Source organism: Schistosoma haematobium, chromosome 1 (assembly GCF_000699445.3).
Source record: "Schistosoma haematobium chromosome 1, whole genome shotgun sequence".
NCBI lineage: Eukaryota > Metazoa > Platyhelminthes > Trematoda > Strigeidida > Schistosomatidae > Schistosoma > Schistosoma haematobium.
The window spans coordinates 68,979,286-68,998,669 of NC_067196.1; the positions used below are offsets into that span (position 1 = coordinate 68,979,286).

At 39.7% G+C, this 19,384-nt stretch overlaps 1 protein-coding gene across 2 annotated transcripts in view; it reads left to right on the forward strand.

The window, feature by feature from the left end:
* Nucleotides 1-338: 338 nt before the first annotated feature.
* The window catches only part of MS3_00001969 (uncharacterized protein), a 37,917-nt gene continuing 18,871 nt past the window's right edge, over nucleotides 339-19,384 (forward strand). Inside the window, exons 1-6 of one of the 2 annotated variants that reach the window (XM_051209503.1) lie at nucleotides 2,270-2,400; nucleotides 2,443-2,470; nucleotides 4,177-4,282; nucleotides 8,111-8,225; nucleotides 13,669-13,875; nucleotides 17,989-18,173. In XM_051209503.1, the coding sequence (XP_051074961.1) occupies nucleotides 2,377-2,400; nucleotides 2,443-2,470; nucleotides 4,177-4,282; nucleotides 8,111-8,225; nucleotides 13,669-13,875; nucleotides 17,989-18,173 (665 nt within the window). In that variant the 5' untranslated portion in view covers nucleotides 2,270-2,376. Of the gene's footprint in view, nucleotides 8,226-13,668; nucleotides 13,876-17,988; nucleotides 18,174-19,384 lie in introns of both variants that reach the window. The other variant, XM_051209502.1, reaches the window with a different exon arrangement.

Consider the following 19,384-nt stretch of genomic DNA (forward strand, 5'->3'; position numbering starts at 1 on the left):
AACTTGAGTACTGCATACAAGCGGCTAGCCCCTGCTTTAAAAAAGACAATGAGCCTCTGGAAAAGGTTCAGAGAACGGCGACTAAGCTGGTTCCCGGAATAGCGAAGCTTCCGTATGAATCTCGACTGGCCAAGCTGAACCTTTTCCCGTTGTCATATCGCAGAACTAGAGGCGACTTGATTACAGTCTACAAATTGCTTAGTGGTAAATTTGCACCTGATATGCCCTCATTTTTCTTGTCTTCCAAAACAGAGAATTTACGAGGACAATCCAAAAAAGTTCACAAGTCGAGAACGAATTAGTTGTCAGCTGACTATCAACTTTCCCATCGAATCATCAACGAGTGGAATTCACTACCTCAGCACGTGGTTGAGGCTCCATCCGTCGACTCTTTCAAAAGAAAGTTGGATCAACTGAGAGACCACCATTGCCAGGACTAACATAGGCCATCGAGCCTCCTGTCCTTCCCAAACTGAAACTGAAACTGAAACTGACGCATCAATCGCTTTGCGACGGTTTGACCTTCGTGTGCTCAGTAACCTCCACGGTGGTCGATAGAGCTGAATTGTAGCCACTTTAGAACATTGGCCTATTATTTCAATTGCATTGCCTAATTGTCTTTTATTTGTATAAATACTTTTAGGCTCGATTGGTTGCCCTTTTATTCGACGTAAATGCATTTTTTGTGCCTAGTGGAATATCTGCCCACACATTCTCATATAACGAAAAGGTTTAAACAGTGGTTGTTCGGAAAACTGCGCAACGTGAATCTTGGGTTTTCCCCCAAACTTTGGGGATTTTTCCCGAAATCGGGAGATTGGGATCCTTACTCCCCAAAGATCTCTTTTAGATATAAACTTTCCCACATCATTTTTTTAGGCTTTGTGATGCCAACTTGTTAACGATTGTATGTCTTAGGAAAAGTGTATTGATTTTGTTTAGCACGGAAAGTTATCAGGTCCTTGTTTTCATGCAATAGACAATACCGTTTCCAGGTTAATGTGCTACGTACATAGTCCACCATCAGGATATTGAGTGACTTTTTAAATCAGGATAATCGTAAACGCAAGATTTTCTAAGGATGCCTGGACTTTATTTTGACCTGACTTATATCCCACTCTCGATTTTTGGGTTTTTATGCCATTTCCCCAGAATTTTCTATTACAGCTTCCCCGAATTCCCTGAAATCGGAAGGTTGGGATCATGTCCCATGATTTGACAAATCGGACTACTGTTCACCAGCAGTAAAATGTAGTTCGAAAAAGCCTAAAACTTCTCACATCACTAAATTTGACGGGAGGTAGGCGGAGTAACACATTAAAAGCGCTTGCTCAGAAATACTCGTTGGAATATACTCATGTATTACCTCTTTGCAAACTAATTACTACTTGCACAACTGAGCTTAAAATATAGTTCTTAAGGTCCAACTGCTTTTCTTAATCAATAGGAGCTTTGTTTCCGGAGGTTCATGAAAATAAAAAAATATACACGTTATATGGAAATCAACTCTGATGTCAAATCCATCTTTGATTTAACAATATATTTTAAGATCTCCATGTTTGTGTAAAAATATAGCAACCACAAATTCCATAATTTACGGGCTTTATTACCTACAATAATTTGCTTTCTCTTTCATATTGCTAACCATTTCGGATAACGGGTTTATTCTCGGACCATACTTAATTCCGTTCTTAAATTCTGTTAAGTGAATTAAAATGAACTGAAAAACACTGCTCAAAGTAATGCGATGCATACGTCCTTTCGAAGTATTACTAGCTTATGTAAAAACCACTAAATCATCAATATTGAAGTTAAGCATATGATGCTAGGTAACGATGACACGTCGGCTGATGAGGTAGCAAATCCTCATCGACTGAGGTGGTTAGATCATATATTCTGAATGCTTAAACATCGATTGACGGATTTTTATGGTGTTGGATTAGGCCGAAAGGAAGCTACGGGCGGCCAAACTAATACGTTGCATTAATCCATGAAGTTCCACCATTGAATTGAACTGTGTTGACAAGTGCAGATTAACTAGTTGGGGTCCGCACAATTATCGTAACCAATGATTGTATGTTTTGTGAGCTGGTTCAGAACCGGTCTCGATGGTGCAGATGCACTCAGTCTTAGTTTCTCCTTAGATTCTAAGTGCCGAAACTTTAACCTTTTCCTCTGTGTACTTAATCTTCCTTGCTATTAATAATATTTTACTACTTCTACTCAGATTTATTTTGATTATTTTATCTCTCCATGCTGATATGGTGTAGACCTTTTCCCCAGATTCTACTTTAGATATGACTGCTGACTAACTGGATAAACCACATGCATTTTATATTTTATTCATTTCATGTTTATTTCGTCTGATGACATTAAATGTCTTTCGACACAATATTGTGCGTACGTTATTCCTGACAATTAATAATATTTTATTATTTACAGTACTCTACCAAGTGTATACAAAAACAAGGTAAGCTAATAATTCCTTTAAGGACCTAATAAACTTTTGCATATCATTCATTTAAAATAATGGGTTTTAGGATAAAAACCCGTTCTTTTTTCTGAGTTACAAACGCTTTAAGGAGCATGGATTGCAAATATGTAAAATTTGTGGTCGTAGTAGTCTAAACTAATCGGTTATATAAAGGTTTGTTGAGAAAAATCACCGTTCTGTTCGTTTCGTTCTTGTTTATCTCTTATATCTAGTTTATCCATTACGTTTCTTATTTCGTTCAAAACTTTTTCGGTAATAAAACCTTAAAAATACGTGCACTGAAGTGTGTCTATCCAAGTTTTCACATTCTCATGTCAACGTAGCGAAAATGGAAGTCGACATGATGATATGCTCAGGGGGAAGTAAATAGTATTAACTGTCATAAATGGCTAAACATAAAATGTAAATAATGTTGAGCTGGGATTTAGAGGAAAAGCAACAGCGAATGCAACTTGGACTAGTTTCTGCCCATTTGTGTCAATCCTTCCAACCAAAATTAAGGCTTTTGAGGTAACTCCAGCTAAGAAGCTCGCATTTACCGATATAACTCAGACTAGCAGTTGATGACTTCATGTAATAATCCCATGTATTTATCTTCCAATCCCATTCGTATTTTAGAAAGTATGGGTTGGCAGAACAAGCAGTAATTAAGCATAGGTAACACTTCTCGTCTACAGTTGATAAAGGTGTGCAGCTTCCACTATGCGCGAAAAAACTTCAAAGACATCCATAATCAAACACAGATAACCTGTGCGGGTCTTGTACTTTTACAATCCATATTTCTTAGCTGTAGAGGACTACAGAACATTTCTGTTCAGCGTATTCGTCCTTTAACCTATTCCATAAGTAACAATTCGGCAAAAGTTAATGGGGCTTGTATCCATCCTATGGTTTCGTCAGCCGCTGATCTAGCAGGGCTAGTGAGACTTAAATGGCATGATCAATACTTTTCTCCATTTCACCCCTTTTTAGTCAAACCAGGCACTAATAGAAGAGTCATGCAGTGAAGTTTTGTGGTTAGAGGGAGGGCCACTCATCCAATTCGAGCTTCGATTGTTACCCAAGATAGCTAGAATAATGTTTCATATCAACATATTCATTAAACAAAATTATGCCACCCATAAATTAGGAAGTCAAACGAAAGAATTGTTATCTTTAAATCGATACATACAAGAAGACTCAATAAAATCTGAAGGATTGTACACTATGTTTGACACACTAATTATTTTAAAACTAGCAGTGTTATATACTCTGACCTGAATCTGAGATTGAGGACAACGGTGGTTAATAGTTCTAACCAGGGATGGAGCTTACCTAATGCTTGCAAACGGTTCATCTGTTCTCAGTATTTCTCTAACTGAAGATTGACACATGAAACTTCGAGTGAATTCTCTTTAGTTTAAGGTCTGGTCATCTAATAGTGGATTTACAGGTACTTTGTGCACTTTATCTTCAGTTTCGGTCCTTAGGTATAGTTTCTATCCTTGGCCAACGTGCTTCCAATCCACTAAAATTACTATTACTTGGTCAGTAAGTTTTACTGACCCTTAACTTCTAACATGCCTAATGTCACTGAGTATTCGGAACAGGAACTACTGTCATAGTTTTATGTTGGTGTAGACTTATGTACACTTTACACGTTTATGTTGCCTACTACATGTATTCCGCATACTTTACTATAGCGCACAAAGAAGGAATATGGTGCTGCACATGGGGTGAAAATCGGAACAGAAATAAACAGTACATTATTACAGGTTCTTTAGATAATGGCCTCATCGCTTGGGAGTGGTAAGTGCATTATTTGCTGAGGTCTAAGATGCATAAACTGTTTATAAAGCTCGTATTTTTTTTGTAAGATGTTGACTGAAGATAGCTTCTGATAATTACGACGGTCTAATAATATTTTTAGCTTTCCTGTATGGTTAGATATAGCATAATTCTTAAAAGCTTTGTTAAATTTTTCTCAGTGAAAACTTAATGATTTAAAAACTATAATCTTATTCGTATATTCCACCCCTCAGTTATTGACTTATTTAGATATACATCCAAAACTTACAATTCGAGTAGCAGTTTGGTGGCTAAGTTGACAGTCTGAACTCCACTCTACCTACTTCGGGTTGGTCAACCAGGTAGTGATATCATCAAGCTTCATACAAATGTTATGGCTCAAAGCCGAGTACGTAAACCTGTACTTGGTAGGTTAGTTACTTCGTCACAAATGATGGTTCTGTTTTAGTGATCCTTGACATTCCATCTAACCTATGTACATAGGTAGTTTTGTAATCCCAGTAACGCAGTTTCTATAAAAATCCTAACTACACTCTCGGATGTACTTTATGTTTAATGTTGCGAATTATATTCTATATTTACATGACTCAGTACTTCATAGTTGATGAAAGCACACTCTAATTTTAAGATATTTGTACAAACTTCTTATTTATTTATTTATTATTTGGACACATGAATATTGGTACAAGAGAGCGCCAATATATATGCGCCACACAAAACAATGAAAATTCGAGAGGAATACAAAGAAAGAAAGAAAAAAGCTAAGGAGCGCAACAAAAAAGAGAGAACAATAACGAAGAGATTGGTTTAAGGTAATGTGCTAGTAAACAGGGAACGCAAAGGTACAATCGGAAGGAATCTTTCAGGTAAGGGAGACAGAACCACTTTTTATGAAGAAAGTAAAAGAAGGTTACAGCAGGATCGCCACTGGCTTCTATTCTGAGCCATATCTGATAACGTCTCTAGCCACTGTGTAGCACCATCTCTCAGACCCCAACCAGGGAGTCGTGAAGGACCAACACAAGCCAGTTCTTTGCAGCTTTCTTTCATGCCACGACACCACGTCATGCACTGACCACCTCTCTGCTTCTTCCAACCAGTCCCAGAGTCGGCAAATAATGCACGACGTGGAATTCTCTGGGACGACATTCGGAGAACATGTCCAAGCCACCGAAGTCGGTGTTTCAAGATGGTAACACCAATTGAATTATCATCTCTGTGACCGAACACACGATGCCGAACCTCTGCATTACTGACATGGTGTTGCCACTGAATGTCAGCAATCCTTCGGAGACAGCGATGATCGAACACAGAGAGTCGTCTAACGTCCTCAACTCGGAGAGGCCAGGTTTCACAAGCATAGAGCAAAACTGCTCTCACCGACGCGTTGTAGATCCGAACTTTTACAGCCAAACTGACATCACGAAGGCGCCAAAGGTGGCCCAGATTGGCATAAGCCGCTCTGGCTTTCACTATACGTGCATTGATCTCATCACTCACATCCCCACCAGCACTTATGCAGCTACCCAGATACACGAACTTCTTGACTACTTCTATCTGCTCACCATCCACAGTGAGTACAGGATTGGAATCCTGCCAGTCTTGTAGGAGTACTTTGCACTTCGAAGGTGCAAAGCACATACCATATCTACGGACACTGATTGCTAACTGATTTAGTGTGGATTGCATGCCTTGGGCATTATCGCACAGTAAGACAATATCGTCCGCATACTCAAGGTCGAGAAGTCTTTCTCCAAGCAACAGATCCACACCACCATTACTTACATTCATCAGAGCTGTTTCCAGAATGTCATCGATGGCAAAGTTGAAGAGGAATGGTGAGATTGAGCAACCCTGCCTAACCCCACTGCTCGAATGGAACAATGGAGAGAGGTGGTTGTATGCCCTCACTCTGCCTGAGGTGTTTGTATATAGGGCTTTTAGGATGTTGATAAACTTCTCAGGCACACCCTTCTTCAATAGACAATCCCAGAGAACAGTCCTATCCAACGAATCGAAGGCAGCCCTGATGTCAAGAAACACTACGATTGTTGGCCTTTGATAAGTATGACGGTGTTCTAACATTTGGCGGAGGGTGGAGATATGATCAATACATCCTCGACCAGAACGAAACCCAGCCTGCTCCTCGCGAGTCAATCTTTCTCGGGTTTTGAACAACCTACGAAGTATGATGGAAGCCAATAGCTTGGACGCAATCGGAAGTAGACTTATCCCCCGATAGTTGTTGCAGGAACAGCGTGAACCCTTTTTAAAGATAGGGACAACTATCGACTCATTCCATGACGTTGGTACACTCTCTAGTTCCCAAACCTTTGTAAACAACGTCGTCAATTCCTTAGTCAAAAAGTCACCACCATCTTTAGAAAGAGCCGGAGGTAAGTCATCTGGGCCAGGTGATTTGTAACGCTTCAAGAGTTGGAGTTCCTTGCGGACTTCCTCCTCATTTGGTGGATCAGTCGTCACCGGCCATGGAGGGCAGGACAGTCTGACCAATGTTGCCGGAGCAGCAGGCCAGTTGAACTGCCCTTCGAAAAATTCTGCCCACCGTCCAAGACGTCGATGGATGTTAGTGATTGGCATCCCATCATCCTCGCAGATTGTTTCACTCACACTAGACTTCTTGCTGACAGTGGCTCGGATGAGCTGGAAGAGCTTCCGGTAGTTACCAGATGCAGCTGCTGCTTCCAGCTCATTAGCACGCTCCGACCACCAGGCTTCTCGGTCCTTACGCAAGCTTTGCCCAATTTCCTTACGTAACAACCTTCGTTTATGGTCAAACTCACGGTCACCCGGAGTAGACCGACGGGCTTCAATGAGTTGTAAGGAACCAGAAGAAACCCAGTGCTTAAAAGCGGGACGTTTCGCGAACCCACAACTGACTGTACCCGCCATTTTCATGGCGTCATGCAATTGCAACCAATGCTCATCTATACTTTTCGGTGGAGTGGTAGCTGGCCTAGAGGCTAGCTCGGTTCGATACTTATTTGTTGTTTATTTATCATAAGTATTCTTATAAACTTCCCTAAAAGTTCTCCATCATTTGATCGAAGCTGATTCGCTAAAATAATCCAAATTATAGGCATCTTGGCCCCACTCAGATTGAGTTTGATAATCAGATTTAATATTTATATTCCAACCGTATCGTATTACAAGTCACCCTCATAAAAGATGTTCTCGTAAACATTGTAAAATCACATGAAATCAAAGTGATATGAAAGTAATTTCAAAGTTTAACAAGTGCTAAAGTAAATATTTTCGTGAAAGGGATCACATACTCTCCAAAATGATATAACTCAGCATTCCCATACATTCTATCAAGGACAGTACGTCTGTTTATTTATAAAAAGCTAAGTAGGAGAAAGAGGTTAAATACGTATGTTCAGTATTAAAAAATGAGGACGACATATTTCACGCTTCAAAAAGATTCATTAGAAAGCAATAATTGGTTTTTACTATATATTCTATGTGCCAACTGCGTAATAAATTAAGACAATTTATCTAAGGTTAAACTACTTTACGGAGTTTTGATTTGTGTTGCTTGTTAATTTTGAATATATGAGTAAACTCTCGACCGTAATCTTTCCTGAATTTCTATTGGTAGTTGCAAGGTATCTCAACGCAAAGTACATAAAAGTATATTCAGTTGATTAATTAAGATAAAAGCTAATTTACTATGATTATTTGTTAAACTCCTACACCGAAGTAGTCAAATCATAATGAACAACTCAGCAACAATACTCTGTAATTTTTCATATTTCTATTTATCCAATTATTGCTCACCTGTTTATCACCATTTCTTTGTTTTAGGATTAATAGTCAGTTAAAATGTCTTTATCAATTTGAAGGACATAGATTGGGTGTTATTTCGGTTGACATAAATTCAACCGGTACACTAGCAGCATCCAGCAGTCTTGATAGCCAGGTAAGTTGTCGATGATTTTTAATGTTTTGCCAATAATTTATATATATATATATATATATATATATATATATATATATATATAATGATCTAGTTACGTAATGATTATTCAATAAGAATATATGTAGTAATGGTCCATAAATAATTCCTAGCAGTTACCATTCATTTATTCTTCGTTCGGACATAACATCAGTCTCATAGATTTCACTGTCAACAGTAAAGGTGACCAAACACATCAGATAACTTTTGTTCATTTGCTCTGTTAACTAGAAAATCCTTGGTTGTATTTCTTGATAAGCTTTATCGTCCATTCTATACCGTTCTTATCCACTTACGTTTTGGCTGTACTTTTTTCCCTCTTGATTTATTCACAGTATTATTTCCTTATTTTGGTGCCTTGTGTTATATTTTAATTTTATTAACTAAATGGAAATATGCATATTTTGTTTGGATGTAAGTTAATTGGAGGTAGTCGATATGAAACTATGGACCTGGATTTCATAGTATTTTACACTCATCATTAAGTTATGCTTGTAATTTTGGATATTTATTTATTTATTTGAACACAATTATTGGTGCAAAGGGGCACCGGATACATATGTGCCATACAATAACGATGAGAATGTGAAGAGATAAAGAATGTACGTTCCGCATAAGAAAACGGGGAACAATAACGAACAGAAATTAGTGTATGATAGTGAAATAATAATAATGCGAGAAGCAGCTCAGTCAGCAAAGGTACAACCAGAAACAATCCTTTCAGTTAAAGAAATTACGTCCATTTTTTTATAAAGAAAGTAAAATAAAGTTACAGCATGATCGCCACTGACTTATATTCTGAGCCATATCTGATAACGTCTCTAGCCACGGTGTTGCACCATCTCTCGAAACCCAGCCAAGAGAGTCATGAAGGACCGACAAAAGCCAGTCCTGTACAGCCTTCTTTCATGCCACGACACCATGTCATACACTAACCACCTCTCCGCTTTTTCCAACCAGTCCCAGCGTCAGCAAATAATACACGTAGTGGAATTCTATAGGCATACATTCTTGGTAACTGTCCGAGTCATTGAAGTCGGTGATGGAAGAAGATAGTGACACTAGTGTCATTATCGTCTCTGTGCCCGAACACACGATGCAGAACATCTGCATTACTAACATGGTGTTGCCACTGGATGTCAGCAATCCTTCCGAGAGTCTGGGAAATGCACATTATCCCATCTAACTGGTCTCAATCACTGATTGTGCTGCATTTAGTCTTACCGTTCTCCAATCGACCTACCTGGCATGGTAGAACCTACAGGAACATATGTTCCAGCCAATATAGCTTGGTTGGGTCATCACGATAGGCAAGCCCAACCACCGCGTCAAGGCAGCAGCTACGGTCGGGCTAATTATTAATCAAAATGGGTGTACGAATCAATATATAAATGAGTGTATTTTTGACTAGAGTCGTCGTCGTCGTTGTGTTCTGGGGTTAATAATGGCGACCGTCTGTTGCAGCTATGCTCAGATAACCGCCTGTTTCTTGCAAATACTAACTTTAAGCATAAGCAAAAACATCTCTTAACATGGCGACCCCTAATTCGTCCCAACGTTGGACCCAAATAGATCACATCGCTATCAGCCACCGATGGAGGGGCTCGATAGAAGACTGTCGCTCATTTTGGAGCACATGCTTAGATTCAGATCATGCTCTAGTGCGAGGGCGTACTTGTCTGCGTCTTACTAGACGTAGGAAAGACGCTGCAAGGAAACATCTTAGGGTCCTACTTAATGATAGTCAAGCTCAGAGTATATTTCAGGAACAACTAGGAAAACAGTTAGGCAGCCATGTAAGTGATGTCCACCCCGAGGCAGCATGGAATGATATCCGAAAAGCTGTGGAAACAGCAGTGATATCTGCCAGTACAGTAAACCACAAGGCTAGGGTGAAACACTGGGTCTCAGCAGCATCTACTGCACTGATAGATGCTCGAAAACTCATTCCATCTGGCCCTGAACATGACGAAGAGCGGAGTCAGCTTAAGCGCAAGCTGATAAGAAGCCTACGCAACGATCGTGAACAGTGGTGGGTAGCGAAAGCAATAGAAATGGAATAGGCAGCGGCAACAGGTAATAGCAGACAATTGTTCAGACTTGTTAAGGAAACCGGTATTAGGAACACGACTGTTAGCGAAACAATCTCAGAGAAAGATGGACATATTATACATTCTCAATCCAGGAGATTGGATCGATGGGCAGAAAAGTTTGGGGATCAATTTAACTGGCCTTCAGCCACACTTCAGTTTCTCACGACATCTAGTCAACCTGAGTGGCAAGTTAATGTAGGTTCTCCGACTCTTTACGAAGTTGAAAAAGCCATAGGAAATCGGAAGCGAGGGAGAGCAGCAGGCCCTGACAGGTTTACTTCTAAGATTTTTAAGAATGGTGGTCCAGTATTAGCAGTGACATTAACAGTAGTCTTAGGTAGAATTTGGGAACTCGACATAATCCCATCTGACTGGTCTCAATCACTGATTGTGCCAGTCTATAAGAAAGGACAAAAGTCTTGTGACAGTCACAGAGGAATCAGTTTGACTAATATAGTGTCTAAAATATTAGCTTCAATAATACTTCGACGCCTAACTAAAGCTCGTGAAGAGCAGACTAGAGAAAACCAGGCTGGTTTTCGACTTGAACGTGGTTGTATAGACCAGATATTCACTCTACGTCAGGTCCTAGAACATAGACACACATTCAGACACCCCACAATGGTAGTATTTCTCGACCTTAAGGCGGCATTTGGCTCTGTTGATCGTGAGGTTTTATGGCAGTGTTTGTCACTGAAAGGAGTACCAAAGAAGTACATTAACCTTGTAAAGGCTCTCTACTCGAACACAACTGGTCGAGTGAGAGCTTATGGCGAACTGTCATCAGAATCGATTACCTCAAGTGGTGTTCATCAGGGCTGTCTACTCTCTCAATTTTTGTTTAACTTTATCGTAGACGTGCTTTTAGAGATGACACTTTCCTCATTTAAATTTCCAAGGGTTGAACTTCCACCGGGAGATTCACTTGTTGACCTAGAATATGCCGATGACATAGTTCTATTTGGTGAAGATGCTGACAAAATGCAGTCTTCTGACCACTCTAAGCAACAATGCAAGCATGTTCGGGATGCGATCCCCCTCGAAATGCAAAATGTTACTTCAGGACTAAGTGGCATCGACACCCGAACTAATGATAGGGAGTGAAGTAGTTGAGCGTGTCGACCGCTTCACTTATCTGGGAAGTCTCATCAGCCCTTGTGGTCTGGTGTGTGGCGAAATCTCAGCACGGATACAGAAGGCTCGACTAGCTTTTGCCAACTTGCGTCATTTATGGCGTAGGCGAGATATCCGTCTACCAACCAAAGGACGAGTTTACTGTGCAGCAGTTTGCTCCGTCCTACTTTATGGCAGTGAAACATGGTCGGTACGAGTAGAGGATATTCGTAGGTTACTAGTATTCGATCACATGTGTTTTCAAAGCATTGCTCGTATATCCTGGGACCACTGAGTAAGTAATGCAGTTGTTAGGAAACGGGTACTAGGTAAGGGTAGCAAGTCAATTGATGAAGTAGTGAAACTTCATCAGTTGAGATGGCTGAGACATTTGTTACGTATGCCCAACGACCGACTACTCCGACGTGCTATGTTTTATGGTGTAGGAGTAGGTTAGAAGAAATCTAGGGGCGGCCAAACCAAAACATGGCACAAATCCATGAAGTCACTGACAAGTGGACTGAGCCATGTTGGTAGGTGTAGACTACCTGGCTGGGATCCGCGAGATGATAGCAACCGATGGTTAGAGACCCTGAATGACATGGCTCAAAATCGTTTGCAATGGCGCAGGTGCATCCACTCTTTGTGTTCTTCCAAATTCTAGTCTTCTAATTCCTCGTTGTCTCTTTTTTCTCTTCCCACATCTATTTCACTGTATTATACTCCTTGAATAACATCCCCAAACCCTAATCTTTCCGATTACTGCATATACTCTTGCCACCTCTACCACTACGGGATTTGAATGGACAACTGCATCTCTGTTGTAGTGTGGTGTGGCAACTCGAACTGATGTACGTACGAAGTTCTACATTGTTACTGACTGACTGACTGTCGTTCAGTTGCAAACAATGCTCATCTATACTTTTCGGTAGGATTTTAGGTAGCCTTGAACCTAGCTCAGTTTGATATTTAGTTGCAACAGAAGCTGCAACCAATTTACTGAAATCGATTCGTTTAAGTCGGTGAATTTGTTGGCCACTAAAAAGTAAGATAGGATTAGCGCTAACAAGGGCATGATCAGAGTCTATATAGGTACTCCCAATGGAGCGACAGTCTTGTAATTTTGAAGGAACTTATGCTCTCTGGCGAATTCGAGCTAACATCCGATGGGACTAAGATATTTATAATTAATTGATCACTAAATAGTACTCAGTGTCACGTATATTGAGTCCTTCCTAATGCTTACCGAGTGCTATCGATCGACGAGTGTGGGTTTACACATAGCAGATCTACGGTTTTCCGTCGACTACCTCCAACCTTCTGACATCTCAGCGTAGTACACGTGATATCAAGTCACTTAAACCAGTGGTCACAATGAAACATGAACACTAGCATTTGGTCAACGTTAATATAAACTTAACATATGTGACATTAGTTACTACTCTATGATTAATCAGTTGTAAGTGTTTTGTTATAAATCGGAATAGGTAGACAGTATGTTGGGTATTAAGATTTTTATTACCCTCGATGTGTGATCTCATTCATTATATGAAGACTATTTTGATTAGATGGGATAAAATGGCGAAAGCATATCTTTTTTTAAATTCAACGTGATAACTGCTCAGAATAATATTCGTTTCATTTTATATATTTGACTTTTAAATTGATAATCAAGCAGGTGTACAAACCGATATGTAAGTAATGGTATTTTTTGGCTAGGGTTGTCGCGTTTTAGAGTGATTAAATCTTCACCTGTATCAGTCCTTTGTGTTCTTACTTTGCTCTGTGGGAATTTTAGTGGTTCCTCGTTTTTAAGTAGTAGTGACAATGGATGTGGATATAACATTTTATTTTTAACTACCTTTTTGTTCACTCCTATTTGCTTCTCTTTACCTTCTGTTTCATTAGAATTTCCAACAGTCCTATTGTTTTCGTTTTCCTTCAAATTGGTGTTCATTTTTCTTCTCTTATTGTGTCTTGTCTATTTTATTGGCGTATCATGACCGTAAAAAAAATTTTGTCGCATTATCACTAAGCAGTTATAGTTTACATGCGTTTTCAAAGCTGGGGTAATGCACTAATCACATTAAATGTTGTTTATTGATTAGACACATCGATTAAGTTCTAGCCATTTCAAATCTCTTTCGTGTGCTGTATAGGATGTTAATTTTTGTTATGTTCTATTATACATATTTCAACAGATTTTATTATGGGATCTGGAAACAGGAAAGTTAACAAAAACATATGACGGTGATCCAGCTGATACCTGGACTGTTGCTTTCTCTCCTGATTCGCGTTTCCTAGCTACTGGGAGTCATACAGGCTGTGTAAATATGATTAATGTACAAACTGCTCAGAAAGAGGGTTCTATTCAATTAGAAGGGAAATTTGTCTACAGCCTTGCTTATGTAAGCTTTCTTTTCTGTTGTGTTGTGGTTAATTATTCGAAGAATAATTTTCTATTATTACTTACAGTCTATTGTTTTTCTGAGCAAAAAGAAGTTTATTCGTTTAAATATTTATCTACTGAATCCTATTTTTGTTTCCAGTACTCCTCTTAAATGTCTCTCTCAATGGGAAAACAGCATATTCATTATGCTGCCAAAAGTATGATTGTTAAGGCAATCAAGAGACAATTAATTGTATCATATTGCAATTAATTATTTTTGTTCCGACATTGTTCAAAATTTGTAAATGTCTATCAACTAAATGTTTTCAATGTCGTTCAGTTAATTGTATGAAGTTAATTAGTTGAACCTTATCAGCAAAATACTATAAATAGTAGAACAAACAACATGACTTTCTCTTACCATTATTGTTTACCATTTTGAAACATTTGAGGTTATATTAGTTAGTCAGTCAGTCAGCTACAACGTAGGACCAGGCACATATATGCATCAGTCCAAGTTGCCATACCTCATTAACACAACAAGATGGACACCGGATTCATAAAAGTAGTTAATTCAGAGGTGGTAATATATAAAAGAAAGATTGCAATATGGATATAGTACAGGAAGAAAGATTTAGTGCGTAGATAGGAAGATATAAAGTAAATTTAGTCTCATAGTTTAAGGGAAAACAGAGAGTGTATACACCGACGCCATTGTGATCGATCCTGAGCCATGTCACCAAGAGTCTCCAACCATTGGTTACGAAAGTCACGCGGACCCCAACCAAGTAGTCTGCATCTACCAACATGGCTTAGACTAGAGGTTAGTGTCTTCAAGCACTGATGCTACGTTTGGGTTTGGCCGCCCCTAACCTTCTTCAAACCATCCCCAACACCGCTTAGCGTTGCACGACGTGGTAATCGGTGTTCGGGCATACGTAACACGTGGCTCAACCATCTCAGTCGATGAAGACTCGCAACCTCATCAACTGATTTACTATCATTCCCTAATACCCTGTGTCTAACCTCACTATTACTTACCCGGTGATCCCAGCAAATGCCAGCAATATTTCTAAGGCATCTGTGGTCAAATACTAGTAGCTTACGAGTGTCTTCTACTCTTAATGGCCATGTTTCGCTGCCGTAAAGTAGAACAGAACGGACTGCCGCGCAGTATACTCGTCCTTTTATTGATAGACGGATATCTCGCCTTCGCCATAGGTGACGTAAGTTGGCAGAAGCCAAGCGAGCTTTTCGAATCCGTGCTGAGATTTCGTCAGACACCAACCCATTAGGGCTGATCAGACTTCCAAGATAAGTGAAGTTGTCAACGCGTTCGACTTCTTCACTCTCTATCCTTAGTTCAGGTGTTGACACAGATCAGTTCTGAAGCAACAACTTGCATTTAGAGGGAGAGAAGTGCATCCCAAACATTCTGGCATTGTTACTTATTGCTACCAGAAGACTCTGCATTTTATCAGCGTCTTCACCAAACAGGACTATGTCATCTGCGTATTCTAAGTCGATAAGTGGACCTCCTGGAAGGAGGTCAATACCCGAGAATTCAGTAGACGAGAATGTTATTTCCCTCAATAAGTCTATGATGAAGTTAAACAAAAATGGAGAAAGTGGACAGCCTTGACGGACACCACTTGAGGTTGCAAAAGCAGATGACAGTTCGCCATAAGCTCTGACTCGACTAGTAGTGTTCGAGTAAAGAGCCTTTACAAGGTTTATGTACTTCTGAGGTATGCCTTTCAATGACGGACACTGCCACAGAATCTCGCGGTCTACCGAGTCAAATGCTGCTTTCAAGTCAAGAAAGACCACCATTGTCGGACGCCGGTAAGTATGCCTGTGTTCTAGAACCTGACGAATGGTGAATATGTTGTCGATGCAGCCACGACCAGGTCTGAAGCCAGCTTGATTCTCTCGTGTTTGCAGTTCACGAGTCCTTGTTAAGCGTACGACAGTTATTGAGGCTAGTATTTTAGATACTATGGTTGTCACAGAGTGTGATTTTAAACCTCTCTTATATATTGGGACGATAAGTGATTGTGACCAGTCAGATGGAATAACGTCTAACTCCCAGATCCTAGCTAAAATATTAGTCAACCTAATCGCTAAAATTGGACCACCATCCTTAAAGACCTCTGGAGCCAATCCATCTGAACCAACTACCCTTCCTCGTTTCAGATTAGCTATAATTTTTCGAACTTCTGCTAGAGTTGGGGAACCTACTTCAATGTACCATTCACACTGTCTGGGAATGGAGAGTGGTTGTAGAGTAGTTGGAGGCCAGCTGAACTGTTCTCTGAAATGTTCCGCCCATCGTTCTAAACATCTGGACTGAGAGCAGATGAGGGCGTCGTCTTTTTCCGAAATAGTTTGACTTACACTTGACTTGCTAATTCAAGTTTCTTTTATTAGTCTGTAGAGCTGTCTTGTGTTCCCTATAACCGCAGCCTTTTCCATCTCTTTTGCTTTCGTTGCCCACCACTGCTCACGGTCGTTCCTTAGACTTTTGCCTAACCTAGATCTGATTTGTTTTCGCTCTTCATCGTGTTCAGAGCCTGATGGGATGAGTTTACGAGAATCCATCAGTGCAATAGACCTAGAGGAAATCCATTGGTTCCTTGTAACCCTGTGGTTTAAATCACTGATAGATATCACTGCTGTTTCCACAGCTGTTTGTATAGCTTTCCAAGCAACATCTGGGTCAGCCTCGTTTTCAGAACTACCTAAGTGTGACCTCAGTTGTTCCTGGAACCTACTTTTGGTTTTCTCGCTACTCAATTTAGTTCTAATGGGTCTTTTTACTGTGGCTTTTTTGCGTCCAGTGAGGCGCAAGCAGATGCGTGCCCGTATTAGGGCGTGGTCGGAGTCCAAGAAGGTACTCCAGGATGAGCGACAATCTTCTACCGACCCTCTCCAACGATGACTGATGGCAATATGGTCTATTTGAGTCCATCGTTGATTTGGTGTAGGGGGTCGCCATGTTAGACGATGTCTCTCCTTATGCTTAAAATTTGTGTTTGCTAAAAATAAACGATTGTCTGAGCACAGTTGCAGCAGACGATCACCATTATGTGTTCGTTGTGCTTTTATTAGTTGTTACAACGTTTGTCATCTGTACTCATATGTGTAAGCTTCATCAACCTGCTGGTGATATTTTTTCTCAGTTGGCATAAGTACTTGACGTCTGTATAAATATCCAAATTATCAAATTTATCAATAAAGCATTAAAAGAAATACTATTTTACGAAATTCCTTCATATTGAGCATCATATTTAGTTTTTTAAGGGGTTCCTATATGTATTTGTGTTTGATTGCAATATGATATAGGAGATTTTAAGCTAAACTTTTTTTATCTCAGGTTTAGCCATACTATCGGTTACATCAAATCAAATGTACTTGGTGAATATTTTAAACCTACCATCGTATTTTCTAAGAAAATTTATACCACTAATTCATAGCTTTATTTCCCCTTTAAAATCTAAGTCACTTTCCTTCATGGTTTGAGTAAAATTCAGGTATTTAAACGTGTTAAAGTTAACTTCTTCCGGCGACTTACATTATGTTGTATACCACACCTCAAATATTATTTCAGTGACTACACTTGAGATTTGTGCTTTAGGACAAAAAGAAATGGTCTTTTTCGTCATATCTGCAGAACATTTGAGATGAACGGTCAGCTTTATTGTAGATTTTAACTATATAAATGTTTTCAACTACTTATTTCGTGAATTCGTAGATCTCTGACTATTTATGATTTTTTTATTGTTTACGGTCAAGCTGTTGACTATATTTCCATGATCTTTTTCACATTCTTATCATAGTTTGTTAATAGATTATCCTTTTTTAATTTATAGTGTTACATTATATATAGCATTACCAATCCCTTCTCCTTCTATTATATCCTTATATACAGTCATTTTTGTATATAGAATACTATCATTGAAGTAACTGCTTCCATGATTTTGGTGTCCATCTTGTTGTGCTAATGGGATATAGCAACTTGGACCAATGCATATATGTTCCTGGTCCTACGTTGTAGATGACTGAGCCTTACCAATTACAAATTGATAATAATATTTCACTTCTTTTACATAAATTTCTTTATATAAACAAGATCTCTGACGGATCTAAGCTAGCTGCTGGAACAATCAATGGGCTTGTCAGCATTTGTGATTTAGAAACAGGGAGTGTTCAATTTTTGGATGGACACGCCACACCGGTACGTTCAGTTTCATTTTCACCAGATGGACGTCTATTGGCTTCTGCATCAGATGATAAACAAATTAAAGTTTTCGATGTGTAAGTTGTTCATAAAATTTTTTTACTAGCATACTTAGTATTAGTCTACTCTAAATTCCTCGTAAAATCTCTTCCATTTTCATTTGATTTTTACAGTACTAGTTGAACTTCCCAGTGTACTATTTACTTTATAAGTCAACTAGCAGATAACGTGTTGTGAACTGCGAAGTTCATAATTTGCTTTCTATCATCTTGAGGTAGCAAATTTTCGTGGGCATAACTAGCCCCCAAATGCCCTGGTATGGCCGAGAGCGGGATGGGTTCTCCCTCCCTCTCGAAATACTCCCATACGGCCACGCGTATACAGCCTCTGCCAGGGAAGTCCTACTCACTGCCTTCTCGTGGCGAGGGTGTTGTTTACAAAAATGAGAGGACGAAAAGCGAATGTCCGGCGCTTTAGCCGGATCCCAAACCAATGGTACACATGGGCTCCAGTATCCTGAGGGAACAAATGGCGTATGAACCAATTCCTTGGACACCGGCTACCATGGGACCGTATCTCCTCACGACGCTCCACTGCCTTGTGGGTCAGACCTTTAGGTCAAAGGCTCGGGGTGTGGCCCCCTAAGATAACCACCTGTTTCGGCCTGGGCACCCGGGCAGTATCACAGCCAACACACAAATATGATGAAATGTCGATGTTTATGGAAAATACTTGTCTTGCTTCGATTAACAATCAAACAATTCACATTATATTATTGGTAGTATTATTGTTGTTGTTATCATTTTTTACGTCATTTATTCACTCTTTCATTCCCACTTTATGTATCCTTATTTTTCGACTTATACAGCAGCTCGCCTATGGTTGAAACTCGGTTCTATCTAAACGTCCTTGAGTCACTGCCTGGTTGAAAATTGTATGCTACCACCAAATACGAATACTAAAGCAGTTTTTCTGAAGCCATGTGCACCATTTAAACTGGCTACCTTCAACGTTCGCACACTTATACAGGTCGGACAACAGATAAGGCTGGCTATGTCTTTAGAAAGTCTTAATATCGATGTTTGTTGTCTATCTGAGACCCGTATTCAAGACTCTGGTGAAGTACTACAAATTCGCTCTCCATCTGTCGCTTCGAAAGGCTTGTTTTACGTGCGCTTATCCATGGACCCTGTGGCATCTTCGTCTGGTCTTGCTGGCGTTGGGGTCGCACTAAGCGCTAGAGCTGAGGCAGCACTAATCGATTGGATCCCCATTAACAGTCGGTTAT